Raw genomic sequence first — 22,698 nt, 5'->3', positions numbered from 1 at the left:
AGACAGCTGCAGGAGATCAGATAGACAGCAACAGGAGAGCAGATAGACAGCAGCAGGAGATCAGATAGACAGCAGCAGGAGAGCAGATAGACAGCAGCAGGAGAGCTGATAGACAGCTGCAGGAGAACTGATAGACAGCAGCAGGAGATCAGATAGACAGCAGCAGGAGATCAGATAGACAGCAACAGGAGATCAGATAGACAGCAACATGAGAACTGATAGACAGCTGCAGGAGAGCTGATAGACAGCAGCAGGAGATCAGATAGACAGCTGCAAGAGAGTAGATAGACAGCTTCAGGAGAGCAGATAGACAGCAGCAGGAGATCAGATAGACAGCAGCATGAGAACTGATAGACAGCAGCAGGAGATCAGATAGACAGCAGCAGGAGATCAGATAGACAGCAGCAGGAGATCAGATAGACAGCAACAGGAGATCAGATAGACAGCAACATGAGAACTGATAGCTGCAGGAGAGCTGATAGACAGCAACAGGAGATCAGATAGACAGCAGCAGGAGAGCAGATAGACAGCAGCAGGAGATCAGATAGACAGCAGCAGGAGAGCTGATAGACAGCTGCAGGAGAACTGATAGACAGCAGCAGGAGATCAGATAGACAGCAGCAGGAGATCAGATAGACAGCTGCAGGAGAGCTGATAGACAGCTGCAGGAGAACTGATAGACAGCAGCAGGAGAACTGATAGACAGCAGCAGGAGAGCAGATAGACAGCAACAGGAGATCAGATAGACAGCAACAGGAGATCAGATAGACAGCAACATGAGAACTGATAGACAGGAGCAGGAGATCAGATAGACAGCAACATGAGAACTGATAGACAGGAGCAGGAGATCAAATAGACAGCAACAGAAGAGCAGCTACACAACTGCTGAAGAGCAGCTTCTGAAACTCATTTGATTGAGATATATTTAACTCCACTACAAGACATACAGAGAGACAGCAAACAGGCTCAAGTCACTTGAATACTCTCCCCCCCAAAAAAAAAATATTCAGTCACACTTGAAAGGAAAGTAAAAATGACTTCCATCTCTTCTCTTGGATTCATTCCATTGGGCTGAAGGAAAATAAACATAGACTCCATCCTACAAGCAGAACTCAGCTCACGTTGCTCCCAGACCCGCAGAAATTTCTCTCCTTTAAGATAAACAACAACTTCTTTTTGACCTCCTAGAGCATTTCGCTTCATAAGTATTTGCAGAAAAAGCGATATTTCTATTAATTTTCCCGGTGGAAATGTGTAAAAAAATGCTGGTTATAAGTTTGCTAGAAAGCAGCGAAGGAGGACTTACCTACACAGGCCTCCTTACCTGTCGTGGAGTTGGGACAGAGAGAGGGAGAGATGGGAGAGAGTGGGAGGGGAGAGAGAGAGAGAGGAGGGCACGGGGAGGGAGAGAGAGAAAGAGAGGGAGTGAAAGAGCAAGCTGGAGGTAGAGTCAGTTGGGCTTCAGCCTTGTTGTGAGTCGGACGTGTGTGTATGTGTGTGTGTGTGTGTGTGGAGGCTGTGTCTCACACACACACACACACACCCCTCGCTTAAGGGTACCGAGTTCGCTACCACAAAACACCCTTCGACACCCATAAAAAGGACTTTGGTATATTAAGTGTTGGGTCTCCTACACTGAAAATACAACTAAGCCTCACTATACTCAGAGTGATTTATTAAGGAAAACAATTATTGAAAAACCCTCACCTAAAATTTTTTTAGGGGTATTATAACAGAGGCAATTGTAATCGTATTCAAAGCAGGAAAATATACAGAATACGACAGGACAAATGACCTGCAGGAGTTAACTAAATTTTCTCCCTCTACAGTCGCATCTTGCGAGACATTACTCACCACTGAGACATTCTACCTTCGCCTCAAGAAATTCACACATTGGAAAATTTTTCACAGCAATATATATATATAAATATATATATACACATTTTACAGGCGAGTCTTTAAGGACAAACTTCCTGGACACACATCTGATCATAGACTATTATACTCGCAAATATATGAAATAATATTACTTTTACCAACCTGGTAAAAAAACAAACTTAAAATCCACCTATCTCTTTCCAGCTGACATTATTAAAGTCTTGAAAATCCTGAGAACTTGGTGAAATAAAGTTTGGGAATCTTCATGTAAACATTGTTTAGTTTATTACATTACATTCCACTGTGAGCAGCTTCTGCCTAGACGGTGCCACGAATATATTAATATAGTGATATATATATATATATATATATATATATATATATATATATATATATATATGTGTGTGTGTGTGTGTGTGTGTGTGTGTGTGTGTGTACTCACCTAGTTGTGTTTGCGGGGGTTGAGCTCTGGATCTTTGGTCCCGCCTCTCAACTGTCAATCAACTGGTCAACAGATTCCTGAGCCTATTGGGCTCAGGAATCGGGCTGTGTGCGTGCATGCATGCGCTCTCGCCTATTTATACTAACCTATTTGTGCCGGTAAGATCGAGCATAAGCTCTTGGGCCCCACCATTCCAGCAGCCGGTTGTCTAATGCAATGACTCCTGACCAATTTCCTTATCATATCTTCTTTTAAAATTATAAATGGAGTGTGCTCCTTCAGTCTGCTTCTTCAGATCTTTTAATTTTCTGATTTCTCTTAGGCAAAAGAAAACTGTTTAATATTCCTTTTGCTCATTTGAGTCTCAAGGTTTCATCCGTGCTCTGATGTTGAATTAGTGTTCATTACGAACTTTTCCTCTTTTTCAATCCCTTTAGTATTTGCAAAGGAGTCACGGTAACGTGACTGAAGATATGTTGACCAAACTACTCATCATAAGATGAGACGACGACGTTTCGGTCCGTTCTGGACCGTTATCAAGTCGACTGTGAGTAATCGACGGACCGAAACGTCGCCGTCTCTTCATTTTCTGATGTGTGGTTTGGTTATATCCGTTAATATTTCATACGTCTCTATCATGTTTCCCCTCCCTCTCTCTCTCCTCTGTTCTAGCTGTCGTCAGACTTAGTTCTTTCCGTCTCTTTGTACTCAACTCGCAATTCTGGGACGAGGCTCGTCCTCAAACTTCTAAACCTTTATGGGTTTTGATATGTGTTCTATTAGATAGGCCTACACGATAGGACGGCATACTGTAAGACTGGTCTCACGTAGGTGATGTGACGCGATCTAAATGCCTCCTTATTTAATGTGTTTGTGTGTGTTTGTGTGTGTGTGTGTGTGTGTGTGTGTGTGTGTGTGTGTGTGTGTGTGTGTGTGTGTGTGTGTGTGTGTGTGTATGTGAGAATCACGAAGAAATTTTTACTCAATGAATAATATGAAAACATTTTAACATGAAGGAAAATGACTTAAGATGCTTCCTTGTATTTCAAACCACGTTCAACACAGTATTCCGAAGAAATATTACTATCTATCCGATATATTAATATTTCCGAAAATCATATTATATATGCGCATGAGAGAGAGAGAGAGAGAGAGAGAGAGAGAGAGAGAGAGAGAGAGAGAGAGAGAGAGAGAGAGAGAGAGAGAGAGAGAGAGAGAGAGAGAGAGAGAGTTAAACATTATATGTAATTATAATTTCCTTAGTATTTTGTATATATAACATTCATTACAGTCGTTGGTTTTAAAAAATTGCGTCATCGCATTAGCCTTCAGATACAGGAAGCAAAATGTTCAGGCTTGCATTACAGGGTTACAGAGCTGCCTGCAAGCGTCTGAAGAATAAATCAAATTCATCCATTAATTTTTACAACATATATAGTCATTTACTGCGTGAATTATTTCCATTTACTCCTAATTTACACGATGTTATTTACAGTGTATCATTATTTAACATTTACAACTTTCATTGGTACTATTTACAACAAGTGAGCATTTAGAACCTCATTATAAGCATATATGCTCATAATAATTTACATTTACACAATGTGTTATTTTTATTTCTACCTTGTATCATTACCATTTACAATCTTCATTATTAATATGTCAAAATTGCATTACAAAAATTTTCAAATTACATTATTAACATTTACAACTTATTTTTTTTAACATTTACAACTTATTTTTTTAACATTTACAACCTTTCTTATTTTGCCATCTTCCTTATTAACATCAACTTGCATGAATAACATTCTGCAACATAATCATTTGTCTCATCGAATCTCCAATCATCATGTGATTGGTGATTATATTTGATTGTTTAGACACTTGTATACTAACAGTGAATGACTGAATGACTGAAAGGTGTCATTTAAGTTAGGAAATAATGTGGTGAATGTGATTCAGTGTGGTCCCATTTTTTTTAAATATTATTAATTTTTTCATTTCATATGAACTATCTCAATGTTTTAATTACACTGGATCAGTGGAGAACCATAGGAAATTGGACCCACATGTACTTTAGAGTTAAAAATGTAAAAATTTCTTTAACTTTCCCCCCAAAAACGTTCACAATTAAAAGTTTGTTTGTATCTGCCGGATAAAAAGTATCTGCCGGATACTCTGCCGGATACTCTGCCGGATAAAAAGTATCTGCCGGATACTCTGCCGGATACTCTGCCGGATAAAAAGTATCTGCCGGATACTCTGCCGGATAAAAAGTATCTGCCGGATACTCTGCCGGATAAAAAGTATCTGCCGGATACTCTGCCGGATAAAAAGTATCTGCCGGATACTCAAAACCAAACATCCGGCTCAGATGTGATGGCCAAAACTCATCGACAATATTGTCGTCGTCTCCTCTTTTTCTTAGCGTCTGGGGTAAGAATGCCACCAAGTTTTTTTGAAGGCACTGCATGGGTTCTAGACTAATTGAAACAACAAGAGACTCAAAAGTTTCCAGCTTGCTTGTCCAGCGCCTCTGTACCTTGCATCTATAACATTTCAAACTACCATCAATAACACCCTACATCAATAATACTTACCATTTTACATCAACAGCATTTAGCACCATGCATCAATGACGTATTTTGCAATAAAGTTCCCAGCTTTAAACCACATAAAGTATGATTTTCACGTTAAAAAATATAATCTTGAAATTTCCTTCGTAATATCAACAAGTCACGTTGATAGGAATATTTAAATACTTATCGTCTTTTTCTACTGTGAGAATTCGCCTTCTGTGTTCTGGTGGAAGTTTACTGTGTGAAAATTCGGGTGAAAATATCCTCCCAATGTCTTCAGGAAGCAAGTGGGTCTTTTTGTAAATCCAAGTATCCCGTGAATAATATATAATATATATATTATATATATATATGCGGAAAATCCACAGAGAAATATGAACGTAAGTGAACGTTTCGGCCTGTTAAAGCCTTTGTCAACACCAGACTGTAGTGTTGACAAAGGCTTTAACAGGCCGAAACGTTCACTTTCTTTCATATTTCTCTGTGGATTTTCCGCATAAAATGATCAGTGTTTTGTGATCATCAATTGCATATTTTATATATATATATATATATATATATATATATATATATATATATATATATATATATATATATATATATATATATATATATATATATATATATATTGTGTCTGTGTAAATCACAAAAATTAACACTCGATGAACAATGTGACATTCTCAGACCACGAAGGAATGATTAAGGCAGGAATTTCCTTAAGTACTTTCATATTTAATGATACATCTTCAAAAGAATATATATATATGTATATATATGCTCCTGGCGTCCGGGTAAGTCAGGTGTCTAGACCTGGCCCTTTTCAAAGCAACAAGAAACGCCCAAATTGTTAAGTAATCATCTTGAGTAATTGTGTTTCCATGTATTCGTTATAGAGTTTCTGATAAGGATTGTTCTTCCCATCAGAGAACTTCCTTTGTATTGCTCTTTAATCAGACTAGACTGTGTAGGTGCGAGTAAGATTAAGCCTGATGTGTCTGTCTCAGTTACTGGGCTTTGATGGTTACCTTGAGGTGGTTTCGGGGATTAGCGACCCCACGGCCCGGTCTTCGACCAGGTCTCCTCGTTGCTTGGACTGGTCAACTGGTTAGTGTCACCACTTCCCTAGACCCGAGTCACTTCCCGTCAATGCTACTTTCTACTTATTATTTGCTACTTACCGAGGATATATACACAAAAGAGGCTTCAAAATATATAAAGAAAAAAATATATTCAGCGCCAGAAACATGAAGGAAAAAGAAACTATCAGAGGGGGAAAGCGCCAAGCCATTACGACTATATAGCACTAGGAAGGGGTGAGGATAAGGATTTGGGATGGGACGGAGGGGAAAGGAATGGTGCCCAACCACATGTGGACGGTCGGGGATTGAACGTCGACCTGCATGAAGCATGAAATTAAATTATAATGAAATTGTAATATAAATTTTTTTTTTTTACCCCTTATTCGTTTGCATGGATTAATATATTATTAGTTATGCATTTGCTTTACTTCAGCAGGAATTAAAATAAAGTTGAAGAAGAAGAAGCAAGAAGGACTTCTTTTCTTTACTGTGTTCCTAAAGGACTCTTGCACCACTGATCACCTAAACTATTGCACTGAAAACACGAATCTCAACCAGAGAAATTGCAGTAATTAACCAGTTTTCAAGAAGAGATTTTGAGCAATGATACTAAACAGATTCCAAAGATTACGACTTCATGTCTCTGAGAAATGAGTTTTAGTGAAGGGTGTATCGATGAGTGTTGAAGTTACTGTGGTTGAAGTTTCTGTGGTTGTAGGTGGTGTGGTTAAGGGGGCTCTAACTTGCGAAAGAGCTGTAGCTATGCAAAAATGGCGTGGGTTCCCCCTTACATCAGATAAGTTATACAGCCACAATTTCATCATAACCCCTGATGGATTGTGAATATTTGGGGAGCTAAGTAGCTGCGAACAGTTACAGAAACCATCAGTTAACAGTTATAAGTACTAGGCTAATGTGAATAACTGGAGTAACAAGTTACTTTGAAAAAAGTGAAGAGGCTACAAGGCAAAGAAAAGTGTTTCAACCTCATACTGAGTAGCATTGGAACTCAGAACTTCCCTAACTATCTTGGTAATTAGCAATTGCTTCCAGAGAGGCTCCAAAGTTTTTAAGAATCACAGAGTACTTGCCAGAGAGCACAACAAACTGGAATGAGTCAAGACAGCAGCTGGAAGTGTCATATCCAGCTGTTGTGTCTGAATGAAACAGCTGGAAGTCTGATTTGCCGTTGGTGTGGGTGAATACAACAGCTGGTAGTGTAGTAGACAGCTGGGAGTGTAGTGACCAGCTGTCAGACCAGTTTGAGGACACAGGAAGATGGATACGACAGCACACTACACCCTCCTCGCCCTCCTCCTCCTCACGCCCCAAGGTAAGTCAGCTATAAAGTGGACAAGACTCCTGATAGGAGTCTCCTGAGAATTCCTCCTGCGTCCTACCTCTCAGAGGGGCAGAGGAAAGTAACGTAGAGGGAATATTTCCTGGAAACACTTTTTTCCCTGGAAGTATATTTCTCAAAGAACTTATTCGACACTATGTACCGGTGTCGATGTTTAGGAAGGATAATTAGGCACTTCTCCCACCTGCTCTTATCGGCTTATTTCTATCTATATATCAATTCCTTCATGTTTATTATCTTATTTCAATCTGTCTTATCTTCGTAGCTGTTCTAAATAAACTAATTTCATGTGATAATTTTGCAATTTGTAAGTGATTTTATCTATCTGTATTATCTAAAAAAATCTGTTTAATAATTGCATAATTTTGTCGATAAAGTAAAACAATAAACTTATATGCTATAATTAAAGTGCATTTTCCAGCACTTTTATTTTTTATTATTAAGATAATAGGGCTCAACAGGAGTAGACCTCAAGTTCCTGTTTAAACTGTAAGTTAAGAACTGATATTCAGTATCAGCTTATCTGAAGTTTGACCCTAGGAACAAATTTATTTATTTAACTCGTTTGTTTTTTATTTAGAAAAAAACTTTGTTTAAAGTTAAATTACTATTACATTAGAGGATAAAGCTGGATCTTTATTTGGATCCAGCTTTATCCTCTTAAAGCTTTATCCTCCTTTATAAAGTCTTTAATTGGTCGAATGAGTTAAGTGCACGTGTATACACCTTTTAGGAATAACGAATAGTGCCATTAAAAATGAAATCGACCTGGAAATAAGAGTCTGGTTGATCAGACGACAGCCTGGTGGAAACCGGGTTACGGAGCGATTGATCCCCGGAACCTCCACAAAGTAGCCACAAGATATCCATGTAAAATCAAAAATATAAAAACCTTCAAAGAGTCTTGGACTTGGACTCACAAGAGTCCACAGAGGGACTCTTAGACCAGAACCATGCTTCAGTCACAAGAGAACGACAAAGAAATTAATGAAATCCTGAAAGTTCAGTATGAAACTATGTTTAGCTTCCCCAATGAACAACATTAAAGTTGAAGATCCAGACTTGAGAATGGTCCAGGACGGACTGAAACGTCGTCGTCCCTTCACCTTCTAGTGTGTGGTCTGGTCAACATACTTTAGCCACGTTATTGTGACTCATCGCCTACACTTGAAGATCCAGACATCTTTATAAAAAACGATAGCCATAATTTGATCAAAATAAAACCGATATTCATACGATCGCAGCAAACTTTGATTGAGAAAGTAACAACCATGTACTCAGCTGAGAGTACTAACTCCTTGAACTCTATATTAGTACAGAAATGGAAGGTACAAGTAGAACGAGTGTTCACGAGTGTATGGGGACAAAATACTGGACATGGGAGAGATACCAGAGGCTCCTAAATCACCAGATATAACTCCACTCCACAAGGGAGGTAGCGAAGAGTTGGCTAAAAATTAAAGACGGGTCGAATTAGCATCACATATAATTTTAGCTTTCCAAAGTGCTAAGGAATCGAATCTCCAGTTTTATGGAGGACAATGAACTTCACAACCCAAGGCACGAGGGATTTAGAGCAGCAAAATCATGTTTCGCAATTAATTGACCTAAATAATTCACGGAAGCATGATAAATGCTTCCGGGAAATCGTAGTGACTGCACTGTCCAAATGTATTCCGTCTATTTTGGAAAATGCAAAAATGTTGTTGACATGCACATTGCAAAGGACTTGTATAAATGTGGACGGGGGTGATAACCCATAATACTAAGTCCATAGTGATAGGCGTCCATCAGTCTCAGGAGACTATGGAGTTGTGCTCTGGTTGTCGGTCTGGAGTGGCCTCTCCAGGCCGCAAAGCCAGGGTAGGAGAAGCTGTTACCCATGCAGCAGGTTCCCCTGGGCGCAAAGCCAAGGCAGGTTGATACAGATAACAGAATTATTGCGAAATATATTAAATTTCCTCTCACACAAAATGTAAACAGTGAGTCCAATCAAATAAATTCAAGTACTATGACATTTAAAAGCGCTGTTCCCCAGGGCACGGTACTTCCACAATTGTACTTGCTTAGTACCGTGTACTATATAGTATTAGTACTTGCCCAAATACATGGTACTTGCACCGTACTTAAACAAAATGACGTAAAACTTCATATCATCGTTTGCATTTAATGTAAAAATCAACATGAAAATATCTTATATATTAGACACTGAATAACCGACAGTCTGAAATCAATAAAGTCTTCAAATGGGCAACATAAAATGATTATTGTAACAGTGATAAATTCCAAGAAAATAAACACAATACAGAATACAAAACACAATCATATCTGGCCGAAGGAACGCAATATGCAGAGGAGCCGGAAATGATGATATCAAACGAGCTAACGAGCATAACAAAGCAAACAGAACATTTTCCAGGAAAAACAATGGATAGGATGATGAGAATCTTCATTTTCAGAATTTCTCTCACACTGTTATTACTATTTATATCGCTTTTGATTTCCAGGCTTAAGTATTGCTCAGTATTAATTTCCTATTTCTCTCTCTTCTTTATTCTCTCTCTGTCTTTGTCTCTCTCTCTTTTTGTCTATATCTCTTCCCTCTCTTGCTGTCTTTGCCTCTGCCCCTCTGTCCCTCTTTTTCTGTCTCTGTTCTCTCTCTCTTTCTCATTATGTATATATATGATATATACAACGATAATTATATATTATAATATATATATATATATATATATATATATATATATATATATATATATATATATATATATATATATATATATATATATATATATATATTAAGGGTATCACCTCTGGTGCAATTGTAGGGACCCATAGCCTTGGAGAAGAGAATAAAGGGTATTCAGAGAAGACCTTGTGGATAATCACAGAGCACTTGAATATTTTCTTCTCCTACCACCCCTACTTTCATATTATTTAATGCAATATGATATCTTTATTTGATTAATTGTATTACATTGTGATATGTTTTACAGAAAATACATATTGCAATCACTGTTCGAAGACCTCATCCAGGTCTTCGGAGACGGGGTTTGTGCCAGGCATTATAGACTATTTTCAGACAATATGAATTGTCTAAAATGTCGTATCAATTTAATATAAATGTAATTGAGGTAATTAAGATAAAAATTGAACTGGTTGAAGCACCAAACCTGTCCACCATTTTGTCGATTACAGTGTCAAGACACAAGTGTTTATGTACCATTAAATATAACGTAAGACTGAGGCTCTGCTCGAACAAATGAGCAGCGTTCTCCAAGGGTTGTGTGTGTTTCGTAGATTGCAACACTTGTTTTTAGTCAAAACAAAAATCAACTCAAATATGGAGAACGAGTATATGACTGAGCAGAGACGAGAATGCAAACTGTGTATATATATATATATATATATATATATATATATATATATATATATATATATATATATGTATATATATATATATATATATATATATATATATATATATATATATATGTATATATGTATATATATATATATATATATATATATATATATATATATATATATATATATATATATATATATATATATATATATATATACTGACACCTCCCAGCAGTTACTCCCAAGTACCTATTTACTGCTGGGTGAGCACAGTTTTTCAGTGCTAGGAAACATGCCCCTTTGAGTCTTGTGTCTTAAGCAGGAATCGAACCCGGGATTCCACATTTTGAGTCAAGAAAGAAGGGAAATGAAAGGGAACTATCATGGGGAAAGCGTCAAACCATTACGAGAATATAGCATTGTAGAAGGAAGCTAAATATACTACAAGTCACTGCTCTTGGTAAGGTTACAGGAGACTAACCATCCGACTCTGCTCCTCAGGTCTGTCAAAGGGGACGTTCAAGGGAGATTACGACTACACTGATATCTACTACTACCAGGAGTCAGGCATTGAGCCTCCTACCTTTCTGGCCCGACCTCAGACCTTCACTGTGGAGGTGGGCCAGTCCGTCATCATCCCCTGTGATGTGGAGAACCCAGGTACGTGGGTGTGCTACCTTTAAACCCAGTTCTGTAGGTGTACACTTCTAGCATCAAGGCTTATAGTGTTCAGTTCGACCTCCAGGTACGCTGGTCTTCACTTCAACCGCCAAGGTTTCTTGATGTACACTTCTTTCTCCTGATTTCTTGGCGTAACCTTTCGCTTTCAGGTCCTTTGGAGGTCCCTTCGACCTACAGGTCTTATGGCGTGCAGGTTATGAGTGAGATCGTAGGTCTCATTTCCATTTCGACGTCGATTGGTCTATATTTTCATCTCCAGGTCTGCAGGTACTCACTCCCACCTCTCACTTCCTAATGAGCACTTCGATTTGTTTCTTCAATATCCTGCTATAAAACCATATACACTGACTGTGTGTCATTAAGCTCAGTGTAGAGTGTACACGAAGGGCCGCTTATGTCTCTCGACATCGTCCTGTGTATGGCATGTCCATCGAATTGAAACAAATCGGAACAATTGTATATGGGATTATTTTTGCTCTATACTATTGAGCTGTTTCCACCTGTGTCTTGCTTCCTCAGGCGGGCGCAACAGGCTAATCATCAAGAAAGTCCCAGCTAACGGTGGCAGCGAGAAACTGCTATCAGTGGGCACCGATAAGGTGACTCCAGACCCCAGAATGGCTGTCGACGGCTCCAGACTCACCATCTCCCACACGCGACCCAGAGACGCCGGCACTTTCATCTGTCAGTTCGACCTGGAGCCGCCTCTTCAGCTGAGGCACATCCTGGATGTCCAGTACGCGCCCTCTGTCAGATCCCTGGTGCCGCCAGAGCAGAGGGTCGCTAAGGGCCACAATGTGTCCTTGGAATGCAAGGCCCATGGTAACCCTGAGCCCATCATCCGCTGGTCTCGTAAAGAAGGACATTTGCCCTCTGGAGACCGCGTCCACCAGGTTAGTGAAGGCGCAGATGGTAACATACATGCGAAGCGATACTGAGAAACATCAGTGTGATAGATTTAGATTTTCCTGCATTATGTGTTAATAGGGCTGTTACACATGAACGAAAATGGATAAGCAACTTATCTACCAATGATTGATCTTTAAGGGTGAAAATACAGTGATTAGGGGATATATGGAGAATAGGTGTGAGTGGAGATAAGAAGGGTGAGTGTAATCAGTGATGAAAATGGTGTAAAGATGTTTACAGTGATAAAGATAGTGAGTTGTGAAAATGGTTACAGTGATGAGACGAGACATGGAAAGTGTATGTGTGAATTGGTGACAGAAGTGGGGTGTGTATGTTTATGTGGTAGACAGGAAGGGTGTATGTGGACAGAGAAGGGAAAGATGTGTAGATTTTTGCAGTGATTAAAAACCCGTGAAGTGAAAATGGCTACAGTGATTTGGCGAGACTGGGAAGATCTTTCAAAATTAAACACTCAAAGTTTCTCAAAAATATATAAATGTTAGTTTTACATACATACATAGAATTATTTTGCACAACAATGACCTGCCCTGACGTTACCTGACCTGCTCTGACCTGCCCTGACCTGCTCTGACCTGCTCTGACCCTCCCTGACCTTCCCTGACATGCCACGACCTGTTCCGACCTTCCCTGACCTGCTCTGACCTGCCCTGACCTGCTCTGACCCTCCCTGACCTTCCCTGACATGCCACGACCTGTTCCGACCTTCCCTGACCTGCTCTGACCTTCCCTGACCTGTCCTAACCTATCCTGACCTGCCCTAACCTGTCCTAATCTTCCCTGACCTTCCCTGACCTGTCCTGACCTGCTCTGACCTGCCCTGACAGGGGGAGAGGCTGGCCCTGGAGGCGGTGGATCGCCACATGGAAGGAACTTACCTCTGTACCGCCGACAACGGCATCGGAGAACCCGCCTCCGCCGCCATGTCCGTCACCGTCGAGTACCCGCCAGAGGTCACTGCGGAACAGGTGAGTCCCACCCCCCCTGGCACCGTCGAGTACCCGCCAGAGGTCACTGCGGAACAGGTGAGTCCCACCCCTGAGTACCTCCCGAAGGTCACTACAGACCAGGAGACCAGGTGAGTCAAATGGACTCAGGTCGTGTTGATTGAATGAAGAGAATGATGTTAAAGGTTCTATTAATTCTGAGCACATGTGGAAGATAAGCTTGTACTTTGTCGAGATATTAAAACCGTATCCCTCTCTCTCTGTCTGTCTGTCTGTCTCGCTCTCTCTGTCACCCTGTCTGTCTGTCTCTCTGTCTCTCTCTCTCTGTCCCTCTCTCTCTCTCTCTCTCTCTCTCTCTCTCTCTCTCTCTCTCTCTCTCGCTCTCTCTCTCTCTCTCTCTCTCTCTCTCTCTCTCTCTCCCTCTCTCTCTCTCTCTCTCTCTCTCTCTCTCTCTCTCTCTCTCTCTCCCTCTCTCTCTCTCTCTCTCTCTCTCTCTCTCTCTCTCTCTCTCTCTCTGTCTGTCTGTCTGTCTCTCTGTCACTCTGTCTCTCTCTGTCTCTCTCTCTCTTTCTCTCTCTCTCTCTCTCTCTCTCTCTCTCTCTCTCTCTCTCTGTCTGTCTCTCCCTCTCTCTCTCTCTCTCTCTCTCTCTCTCTCTCTCTCTCTCTGTCTGTCTGTCTCTCTGTCACTCTGTCTCTCTCTGTCTCTCACTCTCTCTCTCACTCTCTCTCTCTCTCTCTCTCTCTCTCTCTCTGTCTCTCTCTCTCTCTCTCTCTCTCTCTCTCTCTCTCTCTCTCTCTCTCTCTCTCTCTCTCTCTGTCTGTCTGTCTGTCTGTCTGTCACTCTCTCTCTCTCTCTCTCTCTCTCTCTCTCTCTCTCTCTCTCTCTCTCTCTCTCTCTCACATGGTGCAGACCATTGTGAGGACAGGAGAGGGGGACAAGGTGGAGCTAGTGTGTGTGGTCCATGGCCGCCCACCGCCAGACGTGGTGTGGACCCACAATGGCCGCCCTCTACCAGACACCATCATGGACACCCAACTCCACCTACCGCAGCCGGAGGCCCACACCCGCACCACCCACCACACCCACCTCAGCCAGACCAAAATGGCCCATCGACACACCCTCACTATCAGCTCCGTGACGGAGGAAGATCTCGGAGCGTATATGTGTATCGCTGAGAATACTCAAGGGGAGAAAACCGCTCTCATTCAGATGACAAGTGAGTCTGATTCCTTGAGTCTAAGTGTGTCGTTGGTAGATCAGATCTCATAGGATGATCTGAGGCCTCAGATCAGAAGTGAGATGTTTGCTCTGATAGGTCTCATTACTCAAAGCCCGTCTGGAATACTACTAATATATGAAATCTATAGGGAATAATACATATATATGTAAGCTATAGGGGATACTACATATATATGTAAGCTATAGGGGATACTACATATATATGTAAGCTATAGGGGATAATGCATATATATGTAAGCTATAGAGGAATACTACATATATATGTAAGCTATAGGGGATAATGCATATATATGTAAGCTATAGGGGATACTACATATATATGTAAGCTATAGAGAATACTACATATATATGTAAGCTATAGAGAATACTACATATATATGTAAGCTATAGAGAATACTACATATATATGCAAGCTATAAGGGATACTACATATATATGTAAGCTATAGGCAACACTACATATATATGCAAGCTATAAGGGATACTACATATATATGCCAGCTATAGGGAACACTACATATATATGTAAGCTATAAGGGATACTACATATATATGTAAGCTATACTGAGAAGGGAAGGTTTGAACGCTTGAACATGATATAAATTGTAATTCACAAAATAGATATACAAGTTTTGCCTTATATGAATAATCCAATTAGCTCATATTGCAGTGAGGATGATGCTCATATTAACTGCTAGAAAATACAATGATGGTATTTTGAGCTGTGAGCCTCCTCACTATTCCCTCCCCCACACCACCAGACTTCCTGAAGCTGGCACTATTAAACCCAACTCCTACACTTCCATCACCACCATTTGGTCACCACTTGGTCCGGGAGACATCTCCCGTCACGCAGGGTGCAGTCGCACCTCCACAGATCTCCAGTATCATCTTTTGATACTGGTAATGGCTCGAAAGGGCCACCACTTACGGGCTATTCATGCCCGTGCCACCTCTTGGGTGGCTTAATCTTCATCAAATTAAATCATCAATCTTCCATCACCATCAGATGTGCTACTTCCAGATGCTGACACTATCAAACTCACTTATCTCTCTCCAAATGCTAGATTTCCTTCCCTGATAAAGACACTAACTCCACACACACACACACACTCACAAGGACGTTCCAGGGGTCGACTTTCGTCTCTGTTCACAGAAGATTGTAAAGCCTTTTCTCCCCCTTTATCTTCCCCCTGCAGGTCTGCCCAAGCCTCCACAGGTCACTAGCAGCCCCAATGGTGGAGAGAGCGACAAGTACACACTGACCTGGGAGACCGAGAGCTACTACCCTATCACAGAGTTCCTTATCAGGTATCGCAGGACCCACCTAGATACGTGGCAGGTAAGTCTCTTCCTAACCTAAGATTCCTGCAACCACAGAACCCAACTGACATTAGAGGACTCGATATTGGGTCATATGTTAGTTGCTTGACACACGACATCCATCTACACAATGTTATGTATAATTATAGCGGGTGGTAGGAGAACATGTGTGTGTACTCATCTATTAGTGCTTTCGGGGGTTGAGCTCTGGCTCTTTGGTCCCACCTCTCAACTGTCAATCAACTGGTGTACAGATTCCTGAGCCTACTGGGCTCTATCATATCTACATTTGAAACTGTGTATGGAGTCAGCCTCCACCACATCACTGCGTGTGTGTTTGTGTGTGTGTGTGTGTGTGTGTGTGTGTGTGTGTGTGTGTGTGTGTGTGTGTGTGTGTGTGTGTGTGTGTGTGTGTGAGTGTGTGTACGTGGGTGTCCCACTGGCCTTCCCCCGGATGCTGCATATAATTTGATGCAATTTGGGAGTTTGTTTGGGAGTGCCAAGTTAGCGGGGTTCGAATCCTTCTCAAGCCTCCTACATGATTTTCTCACTGATACATTAAGTTAATGTGATGTCATTGTGCAAGTGTTTATCATCAGACATTTCAAGAAATTATCCTATATCCTCAAGAAGATACTTTACTTATATCAGAAACATTATAGGTCCAAATAATATACCTCACCTTGTTATTTTAGATTAAGCTTCTCAGAGCAAAAAGTTCCAAGTAGCACGGGCTATGGTGACCCCGTAATAACTCTCATTTTTTCTGTTGCTTACATACCCACGTTTCCAGTGGAGCACCTTGCCTGTTACCCCCCCCCCTGCCTGTTTCTCCAACTTATGCACCAGCTCAGGGGTACTGTGTCAAAGGCTTTCTGACACACTAAGAAAGTGCATTCTAGCCAAACTTCTTATCTAATTTTTGTCTCCTGGACATAAAATTCTGTTAACCCCTGCATGGTTGTGTTTTTTTTTTAGGGAGGGGGTAAGAGAAGAATTTATAATGGTCAAGCGTAACGCAAATTCTAAGGGGAATTTCAATGGGAGATTCACTTCCGACTGATACCCATTAGAACACAAACATTGAAGCCACACAACTAGCATATACCGTGTTTTCTATCTCCATTAACTTTTAGGATTACCAGGAAGTCAATCCCTTCTCTCTTACCACCATAAATGGCTTCCATAACATCGTAAGTCTACTCTCCCCCCTTCTCCTCTCCCTTCAGCAAAAGAACCACGAAATGATGATAGCGATGACGGACTCGTGGGAGAGTGTGTCGCGCCCTGTCGACAAGGAGGTGCTGACCCGAGGCACTCATCACGATTTAGCTTACACACTCGACCCTCTCGACGTCGCCACAGACTACGTCGCCGTCGTCAGGGTCAGAAACAAGTACGGCTGGTCCAAAGAGTCTGAAAACTTCTCCTTCTCTACCAAGAAAGGTGAGTTATGTAAATACCCGAAATACCTGCCCGAAACGCTTTGCGTAATAGTGGCTTTAGGCATTGTATGTACTAGCTCTATCTGTAATCCATCAATTTTTGTATCTTACCTTGTATGTATGTAAATTAAATAAATAAAAAAATATTTATTTATTCATATTTATTTAAATATCTACTATATGCAGACGAGGAGTCACACTAACGTGGCTGAAATATGTTGGCTAAACCACACACTAGAAAGTGATGGGACGACGACGACGTTTCGGTCCGTCCTGGACCATTCTCAAGTCGATTGTGAGAATCTAGAGACGTGAGAATGGTCCAGGACGGACCGAAACGTCGTCGTCCCTTCACTTTCTAGTGTGTGGTTTGGTCAATAATACCTGCTATACCTTCAGCTTAAGTTTACAAGCGGTTGGAAGTCGAAAATTCCATCGGTAGACTCTTGTACCAGGATATTTTATTTTTTTATCTTTATTTAATCAAATACAATATAAATCATATGAAATAAAATAGTAACTCACATGTCAATAAAGTTATCACCTTCCTCTACATTAATAATAAAGCTCACTGCTGATCTTTACTATCAACAACGTCTTTAAAACAGACTAAACTTTCCCGCCTTCAATTCTATTTTTAAAACTACAAACATGATCAAACTTCAACAGTCCACAACTTTTGTGCAACAAACGTTTACTGCAACTTTATAAATATGTAACTTTACAACTAGTCAACTTATTACAAATGTTGTATACATACACGTTATCTTGAGGTTATCTTGAGATGATTTCGGGGCTTTTTTAGTGTCCCCGCGGCCCGGTCCTCGACCAGGCCTCCACCCCCAGGAAGCAGCCCGTGACAGCTGATTAACACCCAAGTACCTATTTTACTGCTAGGTAACAGGGGCATAGGGTGAAAGAAACTCAGCCCATTGTTTCTCGCCGGCGCCTGGGATCGAACCCAGGACCACAGGATCACAAGTCCAGCGTGCTGTCCGCTCGGCCGACCGGCTCCCTGACGTATCTCTAAACATGACATAACATTTTAAAAACACCCACGTAGCCTAACCCAACCAACCTATCGTAACCAATTCAACAAATTTCATACCAATTAATAGTCTTTGAAACAATACCCGCATCCATATTCTCTGTATATATCTGAACGACAGTGTAATATCAGCTTTAAAAACATATTCTAACTCGAGCAACCTGTTATATAGGCAATTTGTCCATTCTAACCAACTCACCCATCTTAACCTAACCAATTTAATGGCTACGAGGAGTCACAATAACGTGGCTGAAGTATGTTGACCAAACCACACACTAGAAAGTGAAGGGACGACGACGTTGCGGTCCGCCCTGGACCATTCTCAAGTCGAAACGTCGTCGTCCCTTCACTTTCTAGTGTGTGGTCTGGTCAACAACTTAATGGCTGTTATATAACAATGCTACACCAGCTTCCCCCATAAATCCCCATTGTCACTTTTAATGCTGTTCCAAATACACTGACAGCCTGCCCAAAAGGCTTGGATTTAGAACCCCCCCAAGGAGGGAGTATCATCTCTGGCCAGCACTTAGTAGAACTTCTCGAGATTCGTTGTTATTGCAATGTTCACCTGAGTAATATATACAATATTTCATTATGCAACAATCTTGCAATTAAAATTTTTAGCTATTCTCACTAGCATTAGGTGTTAAGTCATCATTATCATATCTGTTTATACTAGTAGAGATTGAAAGACATTGTTGGTGAGAGAATAGAGCAAAGGATACTTCAATCTGTTTTTGGAGTGCAATTTGTAACTTTACTCATCAATGCTATGACAAGCAACCCTCATAGGCCTAAGTTTTTTCCCCTCTCACTTAGTTGCAGTAGTTAATTGCACTCTGCCTCATTTAGCTCCTCTAGGATAAGATAAAACTCTTAAGTAAATATCCCTATTAAATATATATAAATATATAAATAAATATCCTTATCTGCTTACTTTTTACATACCAGGAGCAGAAAATACTATACAGTCATCACACACATTTACAAGAATTACTATTTACAAGATTTACAGGTTACAGGGACTGTGTACTGTGCACTTGAGCACAGTGCACAGGTCTTGTTTGAACACAAGCTCTATTTTGAGACCTTATCAACCCATTAACTTCCAAGGTCTGCCATTGAGTAGGGAAGGGAAGGGAACTATCAGGGGGGGAAAGCGCCAAGCCATTACGACTATATAGCACTGGGAAGGGGTCAGGATAAGGATTTGGGATGGGACGGGAGGAAGGAATGGTACCCAACCACTTGTGGACGGTCGGGATTGAACTCCGACCTGCAAGAAGCGAGACCGTCGCTCTACCGTCCGACCCAAGTGGTTGGACCATTGAGTAGGGAGAAAACACAACTAGCACCAAGATTTACAAATGTACCATTATTTACTGTACTCTGATTTCACCTATTTTCCCTATAGCTTCAAAATAAAATGGAAAGGTACCATTATCGGAACATAATCAGATGTTCACTCCTGGGTAAATATATTAATTAAAGTTTATAATATTCCCGTCACAAGGGTTGGTAGCACTGAGCCATGGCAATTACTGATAAGTAAATGCACAATCGTTCCCACTCACACACACACACACACACACTCAAACACACACACTCACTCATGCCTGCTGGCTGCACGCACACACACAACCTAAGGCTACTCACAATACAAAAGGTTCAATTACTTAATAAACACATCAAACATAATTGAAAAGTAATCCAGTATCATTTATTTCCGGGAATTATATGAACGTAATAGACAGTCGATACTTGACAGTGGCAAGGAATGTAACATGGGAATAAAGTTAGGGCCTAGTGTATAATTTGGGAATTCATATAACCGGGGGGGGGGGGAGGGGGGGGGGTTATGACATCCAATTCCATTACTTCAGGAGTAAACTGTATTTTTAAAAAGCTCATTTGTATTTAATACCTGCCCCATTACTCGTATCCTGTTCTAATACTCATATCCCATTCTAATAGTAATACATCGTTATGAGGTATTACTGCCTATTATTTGTAACTAATAGGTAAAAGAAAGGTTCTCTACCTATCCTCCCAAAACAGCTTAATGCATCTTAAATCATCTCAAGGGTTGAAACAAGGGATTCAGGTCCTTATCCTATTTCATTATAGCTTCTCCAAGTAACCTAACTAATCAAGACAGAGAGAGACATACCTAATTACTGTCATTCCACACTTCACCTCCAATGCAACATTGTATCTCCCTTGGAGGTTATGAGGCAAGCAGAAGGGAACTATCAGGAATAAGGATGTGGGATGGGACAGGAGCGGGGGATGGAATGGTCGGCCCAACCAGTTGGACAGTCGGGGGATTGAACGCCGACCTGCAGGAAGCGAGACCATCGCTCTACCGTCCAGAGCGATCTGTGTGTTTTGGGGATGGACGACAAACAGGGAAGCATGGGGAAGGAATAGTGAGGGGGAAGAGGGGGGGGGGAAATAGAGAAATAGAGGGGAAGGGGTTGGGGGGGGTAGTGTAGTTAAATAGGACGAGAGGGGGAATAGTTGGAACAAGGTAGGAGGAAATGGTATTCAGTGTTCACTGTTCAACACTTTCATGGTAATCTCGTACTTGTAGCTTTCATTAGCGTGTGTCAGTCCACTGTGTCCCCGTGCGGCTACTTAGTCAATGTTTCTGTATTTTGTGTAGTGTAGATGGAATATTTACTCAATACACTTGCAATTATTGAAGTGTTAGTGAAATTAATGATTGACTAAGTAAAAGTGCAGGCGATGAGTCACAATAACGTGGCTAAAGTAAGTTGACCAGACCACACAAACTAGAAGGTGAAGGGACGACGACGTTTCGGTCCGTCCTGGACCATTCTCAAGTCGATTGTGGCCAGGTCCGTCCTGGACCATTCTCAAGTCGATTGTGGCCAGGTCCGTCCTGGACCATTCACAATCGCCTTGAGAATGGTCCAGGACGGATCGAAACGTCGTCGTCCCTTCACCTTCTAGTGTGTGGTCTGGTCATCAAAGTAAAAGTATAATTAGCTTTCAAGTATGGATGAACATCCTCAGAGAGAGAGAGAGAGAGAGAGAGAGAGAGAGAGAGAGAGAGAGAGAGAGAGAGAGAGAGAGAGAGAGAGAGAGAGAGGTAAAGAGGGAGAGAAAGAGATGAAGAAAGAGAAGGGCTTACAAGACATTTTTAGAACCTGTCCTCCTCCTGTTCCTTGCATAACTTTGTTCCTAACTCTCTGTCATCTTTCAGTTATGGCTGTACAACAGTCGACGAGCGGAACGAGGTGGTCGGAATCATCCTCAGCTGTCAGCCTGCTCCTTCCAATCCTCTTCACCGCCATGGAGACATTTGCCCATCTACTGAGAAACTTTCACCCGATCTCCTTTACCCAATGATGCTTCGCCGACCACAGACGAAGTCTTGTACCACACCCCTGAGAATTTTGACATTCGATCCAGCCAATTAATAGTGAAAATCTCTTCAAGACACGAAAGAAAATACTGCTTGCTGATGCAGGAGGATGTGTTAGAATTCCTCTTAGCTTCAGAGATAATGACTCTTTGTTATTTTTGGTAGATATACTCATAAAGATAATTTAATATCTTTGAGTTTTTATGACGACACGAAGGCCATTAAACGCTATTTGCAAGTGATATGACTGACAATTAGTGTCTTTGCGAGGGAGTTCAGACTTTTGGACTTGCGAGTGGCGATTGATATGCTGGAATATTGGGGTAACTGAGACAATCTGTCAGTGTTGTGACTTTCTTAAGAAACTTCAAGTGTAGTTTGTGTTTCTCAAGGCCAAATTGGAAGTGTTTACACCTGGGACAATAAATTCCAGCCTCGCTGTGCTCATCCCAGTGTTTCCATCAGTTGAAACACAGCTGTTTTTGCTGTGAAAATTGTGTGCATCTGTTATTTCAAGTACATAAAAACAGTCACAGAACAAATTTTCTTTGTGTGCATTCCTCAGCAACTGACCAGAGGAATTGAGTGCGTCCCCAACGTTTGCGTTTGAGTGCAAACGCACTCAAACGAGTTACTTTTTTAACCATGTTTTACCATAAAACAGTCTTTAATCATTGTAATCTCTTAATAACGTGCCACATCGTATGACCTGTTAAAAAGCTAATGCAATGTTAAAACCCCCCCCCACCCCCCAAAAAAAATTAACATGCTAGTCAGAATGGAGGATAATAAATCCTTTACACCTTTTGTGGAAAACAAAATATCAGCTATTGTATGTTGTCGTCCTTGTTGTGCAGTTTTGTTTAGCTATACCCACACTGTAAGTCCACTCTCCCTCCTCTCCCTCTCCTCTCACACAAAAGTGCACCACTAAACAGCATATGTTTTATTTATCTACATATTTTTAATAAAGAAAAAAATGGTTTAGTAAAA

General features: G+C 41.1%; 1 protein-coding gene across 1 annotated transcript; it reads left to right on the top strand.

Moving 5' to 3' along the window:
• Nucleotides 1-1,481: 1,481 nt before the first annotated feature.
• On the top strand, nt 1,482-22,698 carry LOC123746656 (protein amalgam-like). The gene is made up of 9 exons (XM_069330633.1): nt 1,482-1,556; nt 6,415-7,311; nt 11,206-11,364; nt 11,905-12,278; nt 13,140-13,280; nt 14,170-14,476; nt 15,698-15,840; nt 17,051-17,267; nt 21,544-22,698. The coding sequence occupies exons 2-9, from the start codon at nt 7,257-7,259 to the stop codon at nt 21,687-21,689; spliced, it is 1,542 nt and encodes a 513-aa protein (XP_069186734.1). The 5' UTR covers nt 1,482-1,556; nt 6,415-7,256; the 3' UTR covers nt 21,690-22,698.

The sequence above is a fragment of the Procambarus clarkii genome, chromosome 24, assembly GCF_040958095.1.
Source record: "Procambarus clarkii isolate CNS0578487 chromosome 24, FALCON_Pclarkii_2.0, whole genome shotgun sequence".
NCBI lineage: Eukaryota > Metazoa > Arthropoda > Malacostraca > Decapoda > Cambaridae > Procambarus > Procambarus clarkii.
This window is presented reverse-complemented; position numbering and strand designations above follow the sequence as displayed.

Bases quoted from the DNA above. Each gene is read 5' to 3' on its own strand.
- LOC123746656 (XM_069330633.1), top strand. From the start codon at position 7,257: ATGGATACGACAGCACACTACACCCTCCTCGCCCTCCTCCTCCTCACG. The intron at 12,279-13,139 runs GTTAGTGAAGGC...CTGCCCTGACAG, and splicing joins CTGGAGACCGCGTCCACCAG to GGGGAGAGGCTGGCCCTGGA. The intron at 13,281-14,169 runs GTGAGTCCCACC...CACATGGTGCAG, and splicing joins CAGAGGTCACTGCGGAACAG to ACCATTGTGAGGACAGGAGA.